Below are 23,489 nucleotides of genomic sequence, written 5' to 3'. Positions count from 1 at the left end.
ATGGGGAGCGCGGCGGCTGGCCGAAGGGATGCTGCGCTGAGGCTCTGCGTCTGGGCGCTGCTGGGCGCTCTCCTCACAGGTAAGGGACCCTCCCCCGGCCCTGGACGGAGCCGCGGCTGGCCCCCAAGGACCCCACCCCCGGCCCCAGGGGAGCAGCAGCCCGCGGCCGCGGCAGGGGCTGCCTCCCCTTGGCCCCCGGCTGTTGTCCCGACCAGCTTCGCGGGGCTTCTCCTCTCCTTGCTGCCCTCTCCCCCGTGAGATTACCTGGTGGCGCAGAACCTGGCTACCGGGGAAAGGGGGCCGTAGAGCCCTTCCCTTTCAGCGCCCCGGATGGCCCCGCGCGCCCTTCCCGGGCTGGGCATCTTGCCCCCCCTCCCGGCGCGCCTCGCCCCTTTCCAGCGGGAGGCAGATCGAGACCCCCCCCCCTCTATCCCGCCCGCCCGCCCGCTCCCTCTTGGCAGTGGGAACAGACCCCCCCCCCCAGCCGGCCCGGGACCCCCCCCCCCAGCCGGACCCCCCTTTCCCCCAGGGGGGCTCATCGCGGGGCTGGCGCGCCTGGCACACGCCGCCTCCCGGATGCGCAGTGACCTCATCGTCCCGAGGCTGCGATCCCGCTGCCACTTTGGTGCTTCCATGGGAGCGGCTACGCGAGAAGAGCGAGCGAGGGGCTGCGAGTCACCCCCGCCCGGCAAGAAGAACCGACACCTCCCCCCCCCCCCCCCCTAATTAGACCGCCGCGTGGCTTTTTATAGAAGAGGCGAGAAAAATCCTGCGGGAGCGGAAGGAGCGGGGTCCCTTCTTGGAGACCGGCTCCGAACCAGCCGCCAACTCTTCCTAGCATCGATCTGGGGCGTGGGGGGAGGGGGGTCTTGTAGCGGGTAGCGAGCTGCTTTCCGGGGGGCGGAAAGGTTTACAAGCAGATACAGCTGGGGTCCTTCTCCTCCCTCTTCTTCTCTTCCTCCTGCTCCTCCTCCGTATTCTACTCCTTCTCCTCCTCCCTCTTCCTCCTTCTCCTCCTCCGTATTCTACTCCTTCTATTCTTTCTTCTTCTCCTTCTCCTCCTCCGTATTCTACTCCTTCTATTCTTTCTTCTTCTCCTTCTCCTCCTCCGTATTCTACTCCTTCTCCTCCTCCTTCTTTTTTTCCTTTTCCTTTTCCTTCTCCTCCTCCTTCTTCTCCTTTTCCTTCTCCTCCTCCTTCGTATTCTACTCCTTCTCCCTCTTCTTAGAAGATCTGTCTATAAAAGAGCCCCCAGACTCAGGTGGGTCGCCCTGAGTGGAGTCCAGTCGGGCACCGTTGAGATCCACAGAGTTTAGTTCTGGGTAGGAGGTGCCCCCCCCACTTCCTTGGGGGGTCTTCAAGGTGCCCGGCTGGTCTCCAGCCTTCCTGGTCAAGAGTCTCCCGAGCAGGTGAAGGAAGAAGGGAGTTCTGAGTCTTGCTGGCCTCTCAGGCGCGACGGGACTCGAACCTTGCTCTTGCTCAGCGGACCAAGATGGCCGCGCACCTACGAGGGTTGCCAGCCTCCAGGGGGAACCTGGAATTCTCCCGGAATTGCAGCTGATCTGCGGCAGACAGAGAAAAGTTCCCTCGGAGAAAAAGGCAGCTTGAGAGAGTGGGGAAACAGAGGTCCTCAGACAATCTGATGGGAAGCACACTTTTTATGGAGGGTCCCTGGCCTCCTCCCCCCCCCCACCACCCCAGAGAACTGCAGACCCCGAGATCGGCTGCCAGTCGCTTCCTTGCCGGGGCGTGGCGGTGCTCTCGAGCGTCAACAGGTGTCCCCCCGGGCGCTTCTCAGGGATGCAGCCTCCAGGTGAAACCACCCCCCACCCCGAATTATTTATTTTATTAATTTTTTTTTATTGACCTTACATTGCTATCCCGCCCTCTCCGCGAAGGGGCCCGGGGCGGCCAACAACCAGGCAAAAACATCACAACGCTAAAATCACTAAACTTCAGCAATACTCAAGATCTCTAGAATGCAAACATTGCAGCGCTGCTCAGAATAAACCGGCGGGTTGACTGTGCAGCTCCTCTTCAGAGACGCCGGAGGTCCGTTCTCCCGGAGAGAATGGACGTTTTGGAGAGCCGCGGACTCCGTGGCTTTGTCCTCCTCGGGCTCCACCCCCAAACGTCCCGGGGTTCTCCAGCCTGCATCTGGCAACCCTACGCCCCCCTGCATCCTTTGCTGGTGGCTGGGGGGGGGGGGACCGGGCCTGGTGGGAGCCCTGGAGCAAGGGTGCCCACACTTGCAAGAGCCGCATAGGGTGGCCGACGGGTAGCTCTCCAGATGTTTTTTGCCTACAACTCCCATCAGCCCCAGCCAGCATGGCCAATGGCTGGGACTGATGGTAGTTGTAGGCAAAAAAACATCTGGAGAGCTACCATTGGCCACCCCTGAAAACGCCAGATGTTTGAAAGCCGCAAGCCATGGACGTCAGATGTTTGAGAGAAGGAAGGAAGGAACCTAAGAGAAGCCATGTTGGATCAGGCCAATGGCCCATCCAGCCCAACACCGTATCACACTGTGGTCAAAAAACCCCAGCAGCCATCAGGAGGTCCACCAGTGGGGCTAGGAGCTCTCCCACTGTGCCCCCCCAAGCACGAAGAATACAGATCACCACTGCCCCACAGAGAGCTCCAACAATAAGAACCACGGATGGAGCTCTGCTCCAGCTGCTTATCCAATCCCCTCTTGAAGCTGGCTATGCTTGTAGCCACCGCCGCCACCACCTCCTATGGCAGGGAGGAAGGAAGGAAGGAAGGAAGGAAGGAAGGAAGGAAGGAAGGAAGGAAGGAAGGAAGGAAGGAAGGAAGGAAGGAAGGAAGGAAGGAAGGAAGGAAGGAAGGAAGGAAGGAAGGAAGGAAGGAAGGAAAATGGGGAGGTGGAGGTGGAAAAAATCAACTTTAAATGCGTTCTCTAAGCTGCCGGCTGGCTTGGCTTGAATAAGAGCTTTAAAGAGCCAAAGGCCTTCTCCATGCTGGCCGAAGGAGTTGGGGGAGGGGCGGGTTTGAGAGCCACCCAATATGCGCGAAAGAACCACAGGTCGCTCCTGAGCCACAGTTTGGCCAGCCCTGCTCTGGAGCTTCTCGGTTCCCTTCTTGCCTTGGAGCCCTTTGGAGCCTGGCACAGAAACGTGGTCGCTGATTTCCTGGGCTCTGCGGTTCGGGTTGGGCCCCCGCTCTCCGCCCTGCCGCCCCTCTCCGCAGGCCCGTCGAGGTGCGGCGGAGACTTCACGCAGCGGACCCCGCAGGATCCGGCCTCCCCCCCGCCCCCCCCCCCAGGAGCAGCTCAGGGCCGTGTGCGTGTGGGGGAGGGGGCCCCAGGAGAGCACGAGGGCTGCAGCCCTCCTCCAAGTCCCGCCTGCGAACCACCGGCCGGTGGAAAGAGAGCTTCTGGCCCAGCCCACCTGCAGCCGCCAGCCGGGGCCCCCAAAGAAACGCCGGGAGGTTCGAGGGAGCTCCGAGTCCGCCGCTCCTCCCGGGAGATATGAAGTCTGCAAGGGCTGGCCCTAAGAGGAGGGCAGGCAGGCAGCTCTTCCAGCGGGCAGCAGAGGAGAGGACTCGCAAGAAGGGGTCTAAAATACAATGGAAAGGAACCCGCTGCTGGATATTAGGGGAAACTGTTCCTACAGCAAGGAGCACATCAGCAGTGGAATCAGCTCCCCCTCACTGGCAGTCTTGAAGTAGCGGCTGGACAAGCACTTGCTGAGGATGCTCTAGTAGCTCGGGAGCCCCACGTGGCTCTTCCACACATATCGTGCGGCTCTCGAAGCCCCCACCGCCCCGTCAGCCGGCTTGGAGAAGGCCTGGGCCTCTTTAAAATCACTTCTCCACGCCAAGCCAGCCAGCAGCTTAGAGAATGCATTTAAAGTTAAAGTTGCTTTCTTTCCACCTTTCCCTCCCTTCTCCCCATCTATTTTCCTTCCTTCCTTGTCATAGGAGGTGGTGGCGGTGGCTACAAAAGACGTTGCTCAGCGAAAAGCGTCGTGATGTGTGGCAGAGCTGCGCTTCCTATTTTTAGTCATTTATTTAATTGATTCTTAACATCTGAAACCCAATTCCTTATAGCCAAACATCGCCTTTGGCGATTACTCGGGCTACAGTAAATTTGCGTTTGTTGTTGTTCCGTCGCACAACATAGAGAACTTCAAGAGGGGACTGGATACGCATCTGGAGCAGAGGTCCATCAGTGGCATCTGGAGCAGAGGTCCATCAGTCACAGTGTATTGTTGGAACTTTCTGCCTGGGACAGCGATGCTCTGTATTCTTGGTGCTTGGCGGGGGCGGGGCAAAGTGGAAGGGCTTCTAGCCCCACGTGAACCTTCTGATGGCACTTGGGGGTTTTGCTTGTTTTTGGTCACTGTGTGACACAGAGTGTTGAACTGGATGGGCCATTGGCGTGGTCCAACGTGGCTTCTCTTAGGTTCCTTCCTTACTTCCCTGCCAAAGGAGGTGGTGGCGGTGGCTACAAGCATAGCCATCTTCAAGAGGGGATTGGATAAGCATCTGGAGCAGAGGTCCATCCGTAGCTCTTAGCCACAGCCTATTGTTGGAACTCTCTGTGAGGCAGTGGTGATCTGTATTCTTCGTGCTTGGGTGGGGGGTCACAGTGGGAGGGCTTCTAGCCCCACTGGTGGACCTCCTGATGCCCCCTGGGTTTTTTTGGCCACAGTGTGACACAGAGTGTTGGACTGGATGGGCCACTGGCCTGATCCATCAGGGCTTCTCTTCTGTTCTTATGTGACACAGAGTGTTGGACTGGATGGGCCACTGGCCTGATCCAACATGGCCTCTCTTATGTTCCTTCCTTTCTTCCTGTCTTCCTGCTCACAAACATCTGACCTTCATGTCTTGTGGTTCTGTAACATCTGGTGTGTATTCTATGTTGCTCTTACATGAAGCAAGTGCGGCCGGCCCTGCTTTGGGTTGATCCTGCATGCAGCAGGGGGTTGGACTGGATGGCTTCTAGGGCCCCTTCCAGCTCTAGGATTCTGTGAGATCTCCAGGCCCCTGGAATCTTTCCCTAATCCCTCTTCTAAAGCGCCACGAGATGTCTTGTCTCCATGCAGCGGTTGAGCTGCGTCAACCACCCTTCCAAGGGCAGGTTCCTCCTTGTAACCAGGGTGGAAGCCGGGCCCGGAGGAGGCGAGGGAGGGAGCCTTTCTCCCACCCCCGCCAGCCTCCTCCTCCTCCTCCTTTGCGCCGTCCGGTTCCTTCAGGCCGGCCGCCCCCTCTCCTTCGCCCGGCCCTAATCCCCCCCGCCTCGACCTGCCCTGTCTTTCAGTCAAAGCGAGGACAGGGGATTTGCGGAGATTACAATGTTCAGACCAACTTCAGGATAAATGGATAAACCCGTGGTAAACTCAGGAAGCAATTTTCTTTATCCCACTGAGCCGGGCCCCGATCCACCCTTTCCTGAAGGTGGAGCTGCATCGCAGTCGCGCGGTTGCGGGAGCATCGAGGTCCTAGAACGGTTGGGGCGGGGGGGGAGAGAGCTAACCCCCCCCCCCCCCCGCGCCCATATTCCCTCTAAACCGCGGAGGCTGGGGAGCAAAAATTCTGCTTTGGGAGCTCCTGGTAGTAAAGCTGTGAGCTCCTGCGGCCATTCGTTCGCTCTGGGGCCATCTTTCCTGCGCTAAGACAAAAAGGTGTGAGCCGGAGGCTAAGAAACGGTGAGCTGACTCACACTCACTCAGCTTAGAGGGGACATTGCCCCCCGCCCCCCGTTTCCAGAGGCACTAGAATCCTAGAGTTGGAAGGAACCTCCAGGGTCATCTAGTCCAACCCCCTGCACAAGGCAGGAAACTCACAAATCCCTCCCCCTAAAATCACAGGACCTTCATCGCTGTCAGATGGCCATCCAGCCTCTGTTGAAAAGCCTCCAAGGGAGGAGAGCCCGCCACCTCCTAAGGAGGAAGCCTGTTCCACTGAGGAACCTGTCATAGAATCATATGGAAGGGACCTCCAGGGTCATCTAGTCCAGCCCCCTGCACAATGCAGGAAACTCACAACACCTCCCCCTAAATTCACAGGATCCTCATTGCTGCCAGATGGCCATCTAACCTCTTTTGAAAAACCTCCAAGGAAGGAGAGCCCACCACCTCCCAAGGAGGAAGCCTGTTCCACTGAGGAACCGCTCTTAACTGTCCTAGAATCATAGAATCCTAGAGTTGGAAGGGACCTCCAGGGTCATCTAGTCCAACCCCTTGCACAAGGCAGGAAACTCCCAAACGCCTCCCCCTAAATTCACAGGACCTTCATTGCTGTCAGATGGCCATTTAGCCTCTGTTTAAAACTAGAATCTTAGAGTTGGAAGGGACCTCCAGGGTCATCTAGTCCAACCCCCTGCACAAGGCAGGAAACTCACAAACGCCTCCCCCTAAATTCACAGGATCTGCATTACTGTCAGATGGCCCTCCAGCCTCTGTTTAAATCCCACTAGGCTGCGATTTGGGCGTGTGTTCGGTTCTGAACAATTCTTTGCCGGGCATTGCAGATTTGGGGCGAGAGCTTTTCAGGCAAAGAGGGGGAGGAGGCGCTGCGTTCTGCAAAGACTCCGTTCCGGCTGCTCTTCTTGCAAGCAGCTCCCGCAGTCTTGGGGGGTCTCCTGGAGAGGAAGGGCCTTCCTTTCCAAGCCCTCCTGAGCAAGAACTCCCACCTGGAGATGCTGCCCGACAGGGAGGGACTGACCTTGGGAACTTCCGCGCTCTGCCCCCCGCCCCGAGCCGCATCCAGTCGGCTTCCACAGTCCCTCTTTTGGCATGGAAGGAATCCGGGCAACTTGGCCAGGGGCGGGCCGGCTCTGCCCCTAGGCAAACTAGGCGACTGCCTAGGGCGCCAGCCTTCTGGGGGCACCGAATTGGGCGCTCTCCTGTGACTCGGTGACATTATCAGTGCAAGAGGGGGGGACCAGTACTAGGGTGCCGGACAGTCTAAGGCCAGCCCTAGATGAGGGTGAAACGGGAGAACTTTGGCTCCACCCTGCTGAGACTGGGCCGCTGCCCCCGGAAGTGAAGAGAGTGTGCCCGTCTGCCCGGAGAGATGCCCCGTCCCAGGCAGCCCATGCCCAGGGAAGCAGAAAATCTGCCCGGGTGGGGAAAAAACCTTCCCTGCTGTCTAGATCTCAGGGGGGCTCTGCCAGAAGCTTCCCACGATGTCCCCGCCCCCGCCCCCACCCGCAGCGAGAGCGTCTGACTCACTGGCTGTTTTAAAAGTGCATTGACTTAAAACGTTCCTAAACCCGTCTTTCTCCCCCCACAGTTGGGACTGAAAAAAGGGAAAGGGGGGGCGGACCCAGCAGGGACCAAAGAGCGCTGCTCTTCAAAACAGCGGCCCCTGTGGCGCAGAGAGGGAAAGCAGCAATCCTGCAGTACTGTGGTCTGAACGATCTGTTCACGACCTGAGTTCGATTCCGGCGGAAGCTGGATTCGAGTAGCCGGCCCAAGGTTGACTCAGCCTTCCATCCTTCCGAAGTCGGTAAAATGAGAACCCAGCTTGCTAGGGGGAAAGTGTAGAGGACTGGGGAAGGCAAGGGAAAACCACATTGTAAAAAAGTCTGCCGTGAAAATGTTGTGAAAGCAACGTCACCCCAGAGTTGGAAACGACTGGTGCTTGCACAGGGGACTCCCTTGACCTTTAAGAGCCCCGTGGCGCAGAGTGTTAAAGCTGCAGCTCTGCTCAGGACCTGAGTTCGATCCCAGGTGGAAGCTGGGTTTTCAAGTAGCCGGCTCGAGGTTGACTCAGCCTTCCGAGCTTGCTGGGGGGAAAGCGTAGTAGATAACTGGGGAAGGCAAGGGAAAACCACCCCGTAAAAAAGTCTGCCGTGAAAACGTTGTGATGCGACGTCACCCCAGAGTCGGAAACGACTGGTGCTTGCACAGGGGACCTTTCCCTTTCCTTTAAAAACAGAACAAAACAACAACAAAACAACCTTGCGCGTTTCTTGCTTTGGAAACAACGTTAAGGAGATTTGGGGGGTGAGGTGGGCGGAAAGAAATCAACATCTTGCAACAATCAGCGTATTGTTGAGAGCCAGTTTCGTGTAGTGTGCAGACTCTTATCTGGGAAAACGGAGTTTTGATTCCCCACTCCTTCCCTTGCAGCTGCTGGAATGGCCTTGGGTCAACCAGAGCTCTCTTATCTGGGAGAACCGGGTTTGATTCCCCCCTCCTCCACTTGCAGCTGCTGGAATGGCCTTGGGTCAGCCAGAGCTCTCTTATCTGGGAGAACCGGGTTTGATTCCCCACTTCTCCCTTTCCAGCAGCTGGAATAGTCTTGGGTCAGCCAGAGCTCTTTCATCTGGGAGAACCGTGTTTGATCCCCCACTTGCACCTGCTGGAATGGCCTTGGGTCAGCCAGCGCTCTCTCATCTGGGAGAACCGGGTTTGATTCCCCACTCCTCCACTTGCAGCTGCTGGAATAGCCTTGAGTCAGCCAGAGCTCTCTTATCAGGGAGAACCGGGTTGGATTCCCCACTCCTCCACTTGCACCAGCTGGAATGGCCTTGTGTCAGCCATAGCTCTTGTAGGAGTTGTTCTTGGAAAGGGCAGCTGCTGGGAGAGCCCTCTCAGCCCCACCCACCTCAAAGGATGTCTGTTGTGGGGGAGAAGACATAGGGGATTGTAAACCGGTCTGAGTCTCTCATTCAGGGAAATGGGCGGGGTAGAAGCCTGCAGTTCTTCTTCTTCTACTTAACCCCGGGTGTTGGGGGGGGGGGGGAGGGGATGGCGCCCTGCTTCTGTGGCTCTCCGGTCTTTGCATGAAATCAGAGAGGCTGGGAATTGCCCGGAGAGGCGCTCCGAGGGGTTCTCCAGCCCAGCGGGACCAGGGTCCGCCGCCCCCCTCCCACCCGGCCTTCTCTGCCCCCCTCGCAGCCCACCTGGGGGGTAAACTGGCTGCCGGAAACTGCGCGCAGGGAGGAGAGAGAGAGAGAGTAAGCGCTCTCAGGCGGGTATTTAATCTGCCGCTAATGCTCAGCCCCAGCTGTTTCCTTTTCCCTCCAAGCGCAGATTATGCAAGGGGCGGCGGGGGGCGGGGAGAGCAGCCGGCTGAGCAGCCCGCCAAGGGGACCGTCCACCCACCGCGACGCTCCGGCGACTGCAGGGCCCGCCCATTCCCCAAGGGTTTTGCAAACGGGGGGGGGGGGCAGAGAAGGCGCAGGGGGGCTTCAAGAAGGAAGCCCCACTGGAGGCAGGATGGAGCCCTTCCGTTCCGGATCCGGGCATCCCCCAACTTCTGGTCGCCGCACCTCGAAAAGGATATTATAGCATCGGAGAAAGTGCAGAAAAGGGCAACTAGAAGGATTAAAGAGGTGGACAAAGTGGCACCTTTCAGACCAACCAAGTTTTATTGAGAATGTCAGCTTTCGTGTGCTCTTAAGCACACTTCATAAGACGAGGAATCCGGCACAGGGAGCAAAGCAGCATAGGGTCACAGTAGGGTTGCCAATCCCCAGGTGGGGTCAGGGCATTCCCCGGTTCGGAGGCCTTCCCCCCGCTTTAGGGTCATCAGAAAGCGGGGGAAGGAGGAAATGTCTGCTGGACACTCCACCATTCCCTATGGAGACCAATTTCCATAGGGTATAATGGAGAATTGATGAGCAGGTATCTGAGGCGTTGGAGGGGCTGTTATTTGAGGTGGAGGCACCAAATTTTCAGCATAGCATCCAGTGCCTCTCTCCAAAACACCCTCCAAGTTTCAAAAGGATTGGACCAGGGGGTCCAATTCTATGAGCCCCCAAAGAAGGTGTCCCTATCCTTCATTATTTCCAATGGAGGGAAGGCATTTAAAAGGTGTGCAGCCCCGTTAAATGTGATGGCCAGAGCTCCCTTTGGAGTTCAATCATGCTTGTCATAGCCTTCATCTTGGCCCCACCCCTAATGTCTCCTGGCTCCACCCCCAAAGTTTCTTGGCTCCACCCCCAAAGTCCCCAAGTATTTCTTGAATTGTACTTGGCAACCCTAGGTCACAGAAACAGCAGATGAAGTTAGAGGGCTAACAGAAGAGTCAACCAGCTATGGCTTTCCCAAAATTTCCCATTGGGCAGTTCCACTTCCTTCCTGTCTAGGATGCTGGGTGCTTTCCTGCCACAGTGCCATCTGTTGGCTTGACTCTCTCTGCGCATCGTCATGATCACCTGGATTCGTATTTCTGGAATACGGATGTGTTGGGTTGGGGAAATCTCGTCCCCCGCAAGCTGGTCAATATATTTTAAATGATTTTAAATTCTCCCTTCCCCCAGAGTGTATAGATCCTTGCAAACTCTCCAGATGGCAATGGATTTAATGACATAATTCCCCCAACAAAATAATGTCAGGTTTTAGTCACTGTTCTTATCTGACTGGCGTTTATTGCTATAAATATAAACCACCACAATACTCAAAACACATCTGTCCCTCCCACCCAGGCAGGAACTGTGTGCCTTAATAAAGTTTTCGATGGGAAATGCTCCTGTTGAGTCCAGTTGTGAAGCACTCAGTTGCTTTTGTGGTTTTGACAAACTGGATTTGTGTGAGTCCCTTTAACTGGGATTAGCTGAAAGTCTGTTGGAAGCTGGCCTTCTTATCCCCAAATGGAGGATGATGATGATGAAGATATTGGATTTATATCCCGCCCTCCACTCCGAAGAGTCTCAGAGCGGCTCACAATCTCCTTTACCTTCCTCCCCCACAACAGACACCCTGTGAGGTGAGTGGGGCTGGAAAGGGCTCTCACAGCAGCTGCCTTTTCAAGGACAACCTCTGCCAGAGCTATGGCTGACCCAAGGCCATCCCAGCAGCTGCAAGTGGAGGAGTGGGGAATCAAACCCGGTTCTCCCAGATAAGAGTCCGCATACTTAACCACTACAGCAAACTGGCTCTCCCAGGACCCTTGGGGGGCATGTTAGCCTCAGATTTTATTCTGAGGCTGTTGGCTCAACTGGTCTCATGAGGAATCAATCAGACAAGGCTTTCATGAGGATTTCATGAGAGTGCTGTGTTCCAGTGCTGCCCTCGTTCTGTATGAAATTCGTCTTATACACCTTTGCTCAAAGTGGACTAGTTAACAGGGACCTGATCTATCCATGGTTACAGGATGGGGGAGACTTGTCTTGGCAGTAGTATGCGCAAAAAGGATCTAGGGGTCTTAGTGGACCATACGCTGAACATGAGTCAACAGTGTGATGCAGTGGCTAAAAAGGCAAATGCAATTTGGGGCTGTATCAACAGAAGAAATATAGTGTCCAGATCACGTGAAGTGATGGTATCGCTTTACTCTGCTCTGGTAAGACCTTACCTGGAGCCTTGTGTTCGGTTTTGGGCACCACATTTTTAGGATATAGACAAGCTGGAAGGGGTCCAGAGGAGAGCGACTAAGATGGTGAGGGGTCTGGTGACCAAGTCCTATGAGGAAAGGTTGAAGGAGCTGGGGATGTTTAGCCTGGAGAGGAGGCGGCTGAGAGGTGATAGAACTTACTGAGCATTAGAGCGGTTCCTCAGCGGAACAGGCTTCCTCCTCAGGAGGTGGTGGGCTCTCCTTCCTTGGAGGTTTTTCAACAGAGGCTAGATGGCCATCAGATAGCAATGAGGATCCTGTGAATTTAGGAGGAGGTATTTGTGAGTTTCCTGCATTGTGCAATTGGGAGGACTAGATGACCCTGGAGGTCGCTTCCAACTCTTCTATGATTCTATATGTTTTTGGCAAATGAATATATAAATGGAACACTGCCTGAAAGTGGGTGGGGAGAAAGAGCAAAGGTGAAAATCAGAGAAACCTGCAGCTCGTGTCAGGATTGCTGTGGTGAAGACCAATGCAAAATCCTGGCTCTTGGTGTGAACATCCACCTATTTAAAGTACCAGTTTTTAAAAAGCAAAGTAGAGAGTCATAAAGGCTGTGTTGGTTCCCGTGTGCAAAAGACAGGGAAATAATTTTTTCTGTCTTATGACTGGGAATTCTTGCTCCGTTTGCAAGGAACCAGAGCATTTCCTTCTGTATCTCAAGAAGGTACCTTGTGAGGGTTTGACAATATGCAGATTTATTTAACAGATGCATCAGTTCAAAGGCAGAGGACGGATCCATTAAATCAGGGGTGGCCAGGGGTAGCTCTCCAAAAAATTTTTTGCCTACAACTCCCATCATCCCCAGCCATTGGCCATGCTGGCTGGGGCTGATAGAGTTGTAGGCAAAAATCATCTAGAGAGCTACCGTTGGCCACTCCTGCATTAAATTACTTAAATTGGTAGTTTTCACATTTTTTGAAATGGGATCTACCACCACAGCGCAATCAGCTGGTATCAGGGCAGATCCAGAGGGCAAAGAGATCCCCTTCCCTACCATCTCTTGTACCAGGGCTGGAGCAAACTGAATCCATGGGAATGTAGGGTGCAAGGGAGCAGGTGCAAGGTGAAAGGGGGGGAAGGAGAGGAAATGCAACAGCTCTACTCTCTCTGCTCCTTCTACCCTCTGTTGAAAGGGAATTCCCAAAGCCCCTCCTTCCAGCTCAACAGTTTGACCCCATAACAGAGCTGTGCCCCATTTCCGGGTCACGTACCACGGGCTGAGACCCTGGTTAAGTCGTGGACAGTCCAAGAAACCCAGTGTAGGACCAGGCATAAAATATCCTATTGTTTGTAGAGTTGCCAACAACGTTCCCCACTAAGCTGCAGAGTCTGGTGTGCAAAAATTCTACTTTGTGAGCTCCTGGTATTAAAGTTGTGAGCTCCTGCATAAGTCATTGTGCTCCGGGGTCATTTTTCCTGAGCTAAGACAAAGATGTGTGAGCTGGAGGCGAAACATTAGTGAGTTAGGTCACGAGTCACGCTCACTCAGCTTAGAGGGAACACTGTTGCCAAGTCAAATTCAAAAACTATCTGGGGACTTTGGGGGCAGAGCCAGGAGCAAAGCTGTGACCAGCATAATTGAACTCCAAAGGGAGTTTTGGCCATCACATTTAAAGGTACTGCACACCTTTTAAATGCCTTCCCTTCATTGGAAATAATTGTCAGCTTGTATACATTGAAGTTTGCTTTACGACCTGAACTGTTTATTTACTGCTAACTAACCCCATGCCTTTTGCCACACTAACCATAGTATTGTAGAAAGATGTGAGGAATGGCCGGGAGGGGGAAAGCCAGAGTGCCAGCAGGCCTTTTGAAGTGTAAAACATCCAGCCGTTCCCAGGCGCCTGGAGGAGACAAGCAAGGCCATTGCAGGGGAGGAAGGACTGCTATGTAGGTGGGAGATAACAGATAGGCGCCCTGGCTCTTCTCAACAGAGAAGCCCCAGTTTTATTGTGGGAAATGATTTTAAACCCCTATCCTTTGATGTGTATCCTTATATGCTCATGCTTGCACCCCTTTCGTTATTAGTATCAATGAACCTGCGTAGTGGAATGCATTGCTGTAATCAATAAACAGAAACTTTGTTTTCAACAAAGCTAAGCCTGTTCATTGTTGAAACTTCAATGTCCCTTCGCTGACAATAATGAAGGATAGGGGCACCTTCTTTTGGGGCTCTTAGAATTGGACCCCCTGGGCCAATCTTTTTGAAACTTGGTGGGTGTTTTGAGGAGATGCGCTGGATGCTGTGCTGAAAAGCTGGTGCCTCTACCTCAAATAACAGGGCCCCGCCCAGATACCCACAGATCAATTCTCCATTTTACCTATGGGAATCCGTCTCCATAAGGAATAATAGAGTGCCTAGCAGACATTTCCCTCCCTCCCCCTGACACTTTCTGATGACCCTGAAGTGAGGGGGGGATGGCCTCCAAACCAGGGGATCCCCTGCCCCCACCTGGGGATTGGCAACCTCATTGTTTGTCAGCCACTGAGTCCACGCTCAGGCCACTGTGCTGCTCATGTAGTGTTTTGTGTCTCTTTCTCAGCAGTTTCTGCCGACCAGCCCCAAAGTCTTCCCCGTCGGATCAACGGAATCCTGGGCGGTTCGGTGGTTCTCTCGGTGAACGTCCTGCCCGGTACCAAAGTGAGGGAGATTGAGTGGAGCTTTCAGGCTGGGTCGGGTCCAGCGCTCCTGGTGGCTTTGGTTCGGGATGGCAAATTTGACCGCCCTGATCCCAGTGACAGGTTCAAGGAGAGGATTGAAATGCTCAATGAGACGCTGAGGATCAGGGCCCTGGAGCTGAATGACAGCGGCATCTTTGGAGCGCGAGTGAAGATCTTTCCAGCCCTTGTGGACGACCAGCTCTTCCAGCTCACAGTCTACGGTGGGTGATCATTTCAGAGTCCGCCTCGGTGCCTCACAACATAAGAGAAGCCCTGTTGGATCAGGCCAATGGGCCCTCCAGTCCAACACTCTGTGTCACATAAGAAATTAAGAGAAGCCATGTTGGATCAGGCCAGTGGCCCCTCCAGTCCAACACTCTGTGTCACACAGTGGCCAAAAAAACCAGGCGCCATCAGGAGGTCCATCAGGACACTAGAAGCTCTCCCATTATGCCCCCCACAAAGCACCAATAATACAGAGCATCACTGCCCCAGACATAAGAACATAAGAGAAGCCCTGTTGGATCAGGCCAACGGCCCCTCCAGTCCAACACTCTGTGTCACACAGTGGCCAAAAAAACCAGGCACCATTAGGAGGTCCATCAGTGGGACCAGGACACTAGAAGCTCTTCCACTGTTGTCGTCCCCCCAGCACCAAGAAAACAGAGCATCACTGCCTCAGACAGAGAGTTCCAAGAATACGCTGTGACTATAGCCACTGACAGACCTCTGTTCCAGATGTTTCTCCAATCCCCTCTTGAAGCTGGCTATGCTTGTAGCCTCCACCACCTCCTGTGGCAGTGAATTCCACATGTTAATCACCCTTTGGGTGAAAAAGGACTTCCTTTTATCCTTTCTAACCCGACTGCTCAGCAATTGCATCGAGTGCCCACGAGTTCTCGTATTGTGAGAAAGAGAGAAAAGGACTTCTTTCTCCACCTTCTCTAACCAATACTCTAAGCTGTGGAGTCTTGTGAGCAAAAATTCTACTTTGTGAGCTACTGGCATGAAAGTTGTGAGCTCCTGCATAAATTAGCTTGCTCGGGGGCCATTTTGCCTCAGCTAAGACTAAAATGTGTGAGCTGGAGGCTAAAAAAAACTAAGCTGGCTCACACTAACTCAGCTCAGAGGGGACAGTGCTCACAACAGTGCCTTACTTGTTGGGATTTTTTAAATTTTTATCTACCTTACATTTATATCCTGCCCTCTCTGCAAGCGGACTTAGGGTGACTTAACAATCAAATGAAATCTAAAAACAAATAATACTAAAATTATCAAGATTATTAAGATAAGACACAACAATGGTGCTACCAAAAAGTTAAACAAGCAAATTTCAAAAGTTTTTCAGCAGGCAATTCCATTTCAAAAATAGTTCTTTCGGAATTTCATCATGACTGTCCGTGGTCCTTGAAGATGTTAACAAACAAGGCCCCACTGAGGGACCTCCTGATGGCCCCTGGGGGTTTTTTTGGCCACTGTGACACAGAGTGTTGGACTGGATGGGCCATTGGCCTTATCCAATATGGCTTCTCTTACATTCTTATGTCTGGGGCATTGATGCTCTGTATTCTTGGTGCTTGGGCGGGCAGTGGAAGGACTTCTCGTGTCCAACATGGCTTCTCTTATGTCCTTATGTCTGGGGCAGTGATGCCCTGTGTTCTTGGTGTTTGGGGGGGCACAGTGGGAGGGCTTCTGGAGTTCTGGCCCCACTGGTGGACCTCCTGATGGCACATGGGGTTTTTTGGCCACTGTGTGACATAGAGTGTTGGACTGGGTGAGCCATTGGCCTGATCCAACATGGCTTCTCTGTGCTTGGGGGGGGGGGCAAAGTGGGAGGGTTTCCACTGTCCTGGCTCCACTGATGGACCTCCTGATGGCACCTGGTTTTTTGGCCGCTGTGTGACACAGAGTGTTGGACTGAAGGGGCCATTGGCCTGATCCAACATGGCTTCTCTTATGTTCTTGTGTCTGGGGCAATGATGCTCTGTATTCTTGGTGCTTGGGTGGGCAGTGGAAGGACTTCTCGTGTCCAACATGGCTTCTCTTATGTCCTTATGTCTGGGGCAGTGATGCCCTGTGTTCTTGGTGTTTTTTTTGGGGGGGGGCACAGTGGGAGGGCTTCTGGAGTTCTGGCCCCACTGGTGGACCTCCTGATGGCACATGGGGGTTTTTGGCCACTGTGTGACACAGAGTGTTGGACTGGGTGGGCCATTGGCCTGATCCAACATGGCTTCTCTTATATTCTCATGTTCTTATGATGTTATGCAGTCTCTAATAGATGGCATTATTCAACCGCTGGTAAATGTGGCAGCCCTCTCCTGTCTCAGATGTTGTAGACAAATAAAAAAAATTCTGTTTTATAGGGACTGAGGAATTGGGAAAGATCCCACAGGGCCCTTATAGCCTCTGGGAGGGTGTTCCATACCATGACGCTGCCACAAAGAAGGCCATGACGGAACTCAGCCTGGCCTCCCTTTGTCCAGGGATGGAGAGAAGATTTTGAGCTCCCAAATGCAGTTCTCCCTGGGGAACATGTAGGGAAAGGCAGTCCTGTAGACAGAATAAATTGTTGTAGTTCCTGCACTGGTAGCAGGATGGACTAGATGACCCTGGTGGCCCCTTCTAAATCTGAGATTAAATAAATACGCATATAAAGAAGGTCTCGTGATTTTGCATTAAACATTCTAAAAATGCATCCCACCAGAATTATGGTTTTCAAAAGTGGAATCAAGACTTTTTGCTGTGCACTCACGGGCATGAATTCGGCCCTCTTTATAGCCACGGTCTGCGCTAGTTGGAGTTAACTGAGCTTTTTAAAATTTTGACTCCCTCTCCCCTGCAGAGCCTGTTTTGACGCCCCGCATACAGAGCCAGCTGTTATCCAGCACGCCCAGCGGATGCAATGTGACCCTTCAGTGTCTCTCCCCTGGGAAGGACCGTGTGAACGTCACCTGGAGGAAAGGGAACCCGATCCAAGACCTCAGCAGCACAGACAAATACCAGGTCTCTCCTGACGGCAGGACCATCCGGCTCTCTTTGCAGCCCAACTCTCTCAACACCACCTACTCCTGCATGGCCAGCAACCCCATCGAGCACAAAATCGTCTCCTTCAATCTGCAGAGGATCTGCCAGAGCGGAGGTGGGGGGGGGGGGATGAATGGCCCGGATGTGGGGGAGGGGGGGCGGAGGAAAAGGATGTCAAGTAGAGTTGCCAAGTCCAGGGTGGGAAATTCCTGGATGTTTGGGGGGCGGGGTAGAACCTGTGGAGGGGCCTCAGACTACCCCCCAGAACAGCCATTTTCTCCGGGGGGATCAATCTCTGTAGTCTGGAGCTCAGTTGCAATTCCAGGAGATGTTGAAGGCTCTCCTGGAAGTTGGCAAACTTACTGTCAAGCCTGGCATTTCTTGATGCCTGAATCCCAAATGGTTTTTAGGAAAGCAAAGAGTATTCAGTTAATCTAACAGACATCCCATGGCAACAATCCATGGAGGTGGCCTCTTTTTCTTTGCCAATTGTGACCACTCAAGTCAGTCAAAGGCCTTCTTGTTGCTGAAGATTGCTTACCCATTAAGCTTGGTATTAGATCTAGATATCATTACTAGATGTAGATATCTAGATATCTATTAGATGTAGGTATTACATCGAGATCTAAATATTAGATCTAGACTCAATCTGCTTTCTTGTTTTTCTTTTTTCTTTATTTAATAAGATTTTTATCCCATTTTTTTCTCTGAGAGCCAGTTTGATGTAATGGTTAAGTGTGCGGACTCTTGTCTAGGAGAACCGGGTTTGATTCCCCACGCCTCCCCTTGCAACTGCTGGAATGGACTTGGGTCAACAATAGCTCTAATAGAGAGCCAGTTGGGTGTAGTGGTTAAGTGTGCGAACTCTTGTCTAGGAGAACCGGGTTTGATTCCCCACTCCTCCCCTTGCAGCTGCTGGAATGGCCTTGGGTCAGCCATAGCTCTTGTAGGAGTTGTCCTAGAAAGGGCAGCTTCTGGGAGAGCTCTCTCAGCCCCACCCACATCACAGGGTGTCTGTTGCAGGTGGGGGGGAGGTAAAGGAGATTGTGACTGCTTGGAGACTCTGAGATTCAGAGTATAGGGTGGGATATAAATCCAATTTCTTCAAAAGGCCACTAAATCAGCTAACAAATTAAAAATTAAAATATCATCTTATAAGCCATTAAAACCAATGTATCTGGCCCTTCTCAGTATGGAACATCCACCAAAATATTTGACGTTAGATTATATTTTATTTCTTAAATGGCTCTTGGTGTTTAGCAGTGAACTCTGTATATGTGTGTCCAAGGCTTTTTTGTAGCAGCAGCTCCTCTGCATATTAGGCCACACACCCCTGATGTAGCCAATCCTCCTGGAGCTTACAGTAGGCCCTGTAAGAAGAGCCCTGTAAGCTCTTGGAGGATTGGCTAAATCAGGAGTGTGTCGCCTAATATGCAGAAGAAGAAGAAGAAATTGGATTTATACCCCGCTCTCCACTCCAAAGAGTCTCAGAGTGGCTCACAATCTCCTTTACCTTCCTCCCCCACAACAGACACCCTGTGAGGTGGGTGGGGCAGGAGAGGGCTCTCACAGCAGCTTCCCTTTCAAGGACAGAGTCTCAGAGTGGTCTACAATCTCCTTTCCTTTCCTCCCCCACAACAGACACCCTGTGAGATGGGTGGGGCTGAGAGGGCTCTCACAGCAGCTTCCGTTTCAAGGACAACCTCTGCCAGAGCTATGGCTTACCCAAGGTCATGCCAGCAGGTGCAAGTGGAGTAGGGTTGCCAATCCCCAGGTGGGGGCAGGGGATCCCCCGGTTTGGAGGCCCTCCCCCCGCTTCAGGGTAATCAGAAAGCGGGGGGCGGGGGGAGAGGGGAGGGAAATGTCTGCTGGGAACTCATGATTCCCTATGGAGACTTATTCCCATAGAAAATAATGAAGAATTGATCCGTGGGTACCTGGGGCTCTGAGGGCCGTTTTTTGAGGTAGAGGCACCATGTTTTCAGTATAGCATCCAGTGGCTCTCCCCAAAATACTCCCTAAGTTTCAAAAAGATTGGACCAGGGGGTCCAATTCTATGAGCCCCCAAAGAAGGTGCCCCTATCCTTCATTATTTCCTATGGAAGGAAGGCATTTAAAAGGTGTGGTGTCCCTTGAAATGTGATGGCCAAAACTCCCGTTGGAGTTCAATTACGCTTGTCACACCCTTTTTCCTGGCTCCACCCCAATGTCTCCTGGCTCCACCCCCAAAGTCCCCAGATATTTCTTGAATTGGACTTGGCAACCCTAAGGTGGAGGAGTGGGGAATCAAACCCGGTTCTCCCAGATAAGAGTCTGCGCACTTCACCACTACACCACACTGGCTCTGCAAAGGAGTTCCTGCTACAAAAAAAGCCCTGTGTGCATCTACATGTGTCATATCTATAACTCTCACAAGCCATGTCCTTTTTGAATGTTACATGGAAGCGATTGCGCAGGAATCTGGGCAGAGGCGTGATTCCTCTTCCTAAAGCCTGGAGTGACTCAATCGCCTGGATCAAATGACTTTCTTCTCTCGGCACTTCTTTTAGCCCTTGGCCGTAGCTCTTGAACATATGAACATATGAAGCTGCCTTCTACTGAATCAGACCCTTGGTCCATCAAAGTCAGTCTTGTCTTCTCAGACTGGCAGCGGCTCTCCAGGGTCTCAAGCTGAGGTTTTTCACACCTATTTGCCTGGACCCTTTTTTGGAGATGCCAGGGATTGAACCTGGGTCCTTCTGCTTCCCAAGCAGATGCTCTACCACTGAGCCACCGTCCCATCCCCCTTGCTTCCTCTGCAGCCTGTGCTTCGGCGTGCATGAGAGCTCCTCAAAAAACAGCCACTGCAAGGACTGGAGAGAAGCACGAGGGAAGCAAAAGTTATAGGATCCAAGCTGGTTTCTCTTCCAAATCAGGAGTTTGCCTATGAGCAAACTGTGTGTCTGTGTGTGTTTGTGTTTGTGGGACACATACCTGGGTTGTATTGCAAACTGGCTGTGCTATTCCATTTGTGCAGTGGACTCGTCCTTCTCCAAGTCCGGCTACATGGTCTTGACCATCGTCCTCTTGGTGCTAAGCCTCGGCGCTGCTTTTTGGTGCTGGCGGATCAACAGCGAGAAGTCGGCTCAGGCAGGTGAGCCCAGCGTCTCCTTCGGAGTATCTTCCATAGAGAGGCTGTTTTTTCTAAAAATCCCAACTCAGGGCTTCATGGGGGTTCAGCAGATGTGGACGCATGTTGAATGATGTGGTGCCCTTTGACTTGACGTGCTAACCCAGAGCCCGGATGGCTGCCCCCTTCCAGATTGGCGTAGTGAGAGCCAGTTTGGTGTAGTGGTTAAGTGCGTAGACTTATCTGGGAGAACCAGGTTTGATTCCCCACTCCTCCACTTGCACCTGCTGGAATGGCCTTGGGTCAGCCAGAGCTCTCTTATCTGGGAGAACCGGGCTTGATTCCCCACTCCTCCACTTGCAGCTGCTGGAATGGCCTTGGGTCAGCCAGAGCTCTCTTATCTGGGAGAACCAGGTTTGATTCCCCACTCTTCCACCTGCAGCTGCTGGAATGGTCTTGGCTCTGGCAGAGGTTGTCCTTGAAAGGGCAGCTGCTGTGTGAGCCCTCTCCAGCCCCACCCACCTCACTGGGTGTCTGTTGTGGGGGAAGGAGATAAAGGAGATTGTGAGCAGCTCTGAGACTCTTGAGTGGAGGGCAGAATATAAATCCAATGTCGTCTTCTTCTTCACAGTGCCATGAAAAATTCTGGATTCGCTGCCGCCAGGGCCAGATCTGGGGGGGGGAGGGCAGAGGGGGTTGCTTACCCCAAGCACTGACCGAGGGGGGGCGCCAAATTGGGTATGGAGTCCATTGTATTCTATGAGACCATAACATATAAGGGGCACCATTTTTTGATTTTGCCCCCCCTCCAAAAACATGTCGATCTGGTCCTGGCTGCCGCACTTCTGTGTTAGCCACAAACAAGGGAAAGCCAGACAGTTCGACACTGAATCTTGCAAACTCTGTTCCTCAGTCAGATTGCTCCATTCTTTTCTGCATTCTAAGAACTATCTGTAAACAATTTTAAATACGGTTGCCAAGCCCCAAGTGGGGGCAGGGGATCCCCCGGTTTGGAGGTCCTCCCCACACTTCAGGGTCATCAGAAAGCGCACGTGGGGGGGGGGGGGGAATGTCTGCTGGGAACTCCATTATTCCCTATGGAGACCGATTCCCATAGTGTCAGAACTTAAGAACTTCAAACGGATCCCATACTTGGTTACAAAGTTAGGATTTTATTGAAGAGAACTAAGCACTGGAAGAGGCAAGATAACAGTGATGGCGAGAGCCAGCACCAGCACAATTTTATACACGTAAAACAAACATCTCACAAAGCCACAGTTCACCCCGTTACAGGCACATCTGTCTTCTCACCATCACTATCAGTAGAGAGGATGCCTCCCTACTTCGAAGGCCATGCTACTCGGCTTCAAAGGGTCCCAGTGTGAGAATGTGCAGAGACATAACATAACTCATTCTACAACCCCAAATATTTTGGATACCAGTGGGGCAAGGTTAATTACTATTCAAGCACTTTGGGTCAAGCAAGGGTTACAACATGGAGTCAGTTTGGTTCAGTAACAAAGCAGCTCTAAGTCATAGTAAAAACACATTGCAGCATTGGTCACATTATAGGGAACCAGCAGTAAAGATACAAGTTCTGACACATAGGTATAATGGTGAATTGATCTGCAGGTATCTGGGGCTCTGGAGGGGCTGTTTTTTGAGGTAGAGGCGCCAAATATTCAGCATAGCATCTAGTGCCTCTCCTCAAAATACCTTCCAAGTTTCAAAAAGGTTGGACCAGGGGGTCCGATTCTATGAGCCCCCGAAGGAGGTGCCCATATCCATTATTTCCAATGGAGGGAAGGCATTTAAAAGGTGTGTGGTCCCTTTAAAGGGGATGGCCAGAACTCCCTCTGGAGTTCAATTATGCTTGTCACATCCTTGCTCCTGGCTCCACCCCGATGCCTCCTGGCTCCACCCCCAAAGCCCCCGGATACTTCTTGAATTGGACTTGGCAACCCTATTTATAAATGGGGATGGGGTGACCCCTCTAAGTTCTCTCCAAGACATAGCTGCTGCTTGGGGCTCCCATCTATTTTTAACAGCCCTCATCCAGAGCCGTGAGCACAACCCCTTGCTTGCTGAAGCTTCCCCTCTGTCTCATGACCCGGAAGTGCTTTAGCCACTGCATTCATGTACATCATGGGAACCTCTAGGGAAATGTCTGGCTTTCCTAGGCTCCCCTTCCTTTACATGGTTGTCTTTTCTTCCCAGCAACCGTCCCTACCGTCCAAGTGGAGGAGAGCCCTTCGGAGGCCCAGAACTCAGAGGTCCCAAAGAGGAGCCCCCCAGAAGGTAACGATAAGGTGAGGCTGTCCTGAGGCCTTCCCACTGGGCCACTGCCCTGCCAAGTGGAAGGCGCAGCCAACCCCGCCCTTGCGGAAGAACCAGCCCCGAGGCCAATGGGTGGGTCTCTCTCTGCCGACACAGAAAGCGCTGAAGCCAGCTCAGGTTCTGGAGGGTCAGCCATCTTGAGAAGTCTACGGTGATGGCTCCCAAACCATTTCCCACTCTGAAAGCCTTTTCTGCTTGTGTCCTTGCCTCTAGTCCCTCGGTCTCCAGGAAAATAATGCCCAAAGAAGCCCCCAGAGAGAACCGCTCGTCACAACCGTTTCTGGCCAGAACCGAAGGAACTCAGACAAGAAGTCGCAAGAAGTCACTTAGGCCCTGGTGAGTCTTTCCCAGCCTCCATGGCCCTTCAGGTTGGCTGCTGCAGGTGACCCCCCCAAAAGCCATCCTTAGTTATTGATCTACCACTTGTGGGTCCAAGCCCATTTCTGCAAGCTGGAAGGACCATGAGGTAGGCCTAACAGCCACACCAGGATGCTCAGACTTGGATTTTGCTTACAGCTTTTGCCTTTCTGTGACATTCAGCAGTACTAAACCTCTGACTCCCACAGCCAGGAGGCAACATCAGGGGAAGGACTCCTTGCCTTGCTGTTGACCCTCCAGGGGAACTGGCTGGCCACTGTGTGAGACAGGAGGCTGGACTAGATGGACCCTCCCTGGTCTGACCCAGCAGGGCTCTTCTGATGTTCTTCTCAGGGGAAGGTCTCGGCCTCTCTGCCCTGTTGTTGGCCCTCCAGAGGAACTGGTTGGCCACTGTATGAGAGAGGATGCTGGACCAGATGGACCCTCACTGGTCTGACCCAGCAGGGCTCTTCTGACATCCTTCTCAGGGGAAGGCCTCGGCCTCTCTGCCCTATTGTTGGCCCTCCAGAGGAACTGGTTGGCCACTGTATGAGAGAGGAGGCTGGACCAGATGGACCCTTACTGGTCTGACCCAGCAGGGCTCTTCTGATGTTCTTCTCAGGGGAAGGCCTCAGCCTCTCTGCCCTGTGGTTGGCCCTTCAGAGGAACTGGTTGGCCA

The 23,489-nt window shown here is 53.1% G+C and overlaps 1 protein-coding gene across 1 annotated transcript; it reads left to right on the top strand.

The window, feature by feature from the left end:
* On the top strand, positions 1-22,790 carry LOC132587946 (natural killer cell receptor 2B4-like). The gene is made up of 8 exons (XM_060260390.1): positions 1-79; positions 530-688; positions 3,211-3,450; positions 13,866-14,204; positions 16,826-17,122; positions 20,024-20,140; positions 22,334-22,414; positions 22,667-22,790. Exons 1-8 carry the CDS (start codon positions 1-3, stop codon positions 22,687-22,689), a joined length of 1,335 nt encoding a protein of 444 aa, XP_060116373.1. The 3' UTR covers positions 22,690-22,790.
* The last annotated feature ends 699 nt before the right edge of the window (positions 22,791-23,489 follow it).

The sequence above is a fragment of the Heteronotia binoei genome, chromosome 1, assembly GCF_032191835.1.
Source record: "Heteronotia binoei isolate CCM8104 ecotype False Entrance Well chromosome 1, APGP_CSIRO_Hbin_v1, whole genome shotgun sequence".
Taxonomy (NCBI): Eukaryota; Metazoa; Chordata; class Lepidosauria; order Squamata; family Gekkonidae; genus Heteronotia; species Heteronotia binoei.
This window is presented reverse-complemented; position numbering and strand designations above follow the sequence as displayed.

Excerpts from the sequence above, each read along its gene's own strand:
- LOC132587946 (XM_060260390.1), top strand. The coding sequence starts at position 1 with ATGGGGAGCGCGGCGGCTGGCCGAAGGGATGCTGCGCTGAGGCTCTGC. Across the intron at positions 80-529 it reads GCTGGGCGCTCTCCTCACAG|GGGGGCTCATCGCGGGGCTG; the intron begins GTAAGGGACCCT and ends CCTTTCCCCCAG. Across the intron at positions 689-3,210 it reads CTGCGAGTCACCCCCGCCCG|GCCCGTCGAGGTGCGGCGGA; the intron begins GCAAGAAGAACC and ends CCCTCTCCGCAG.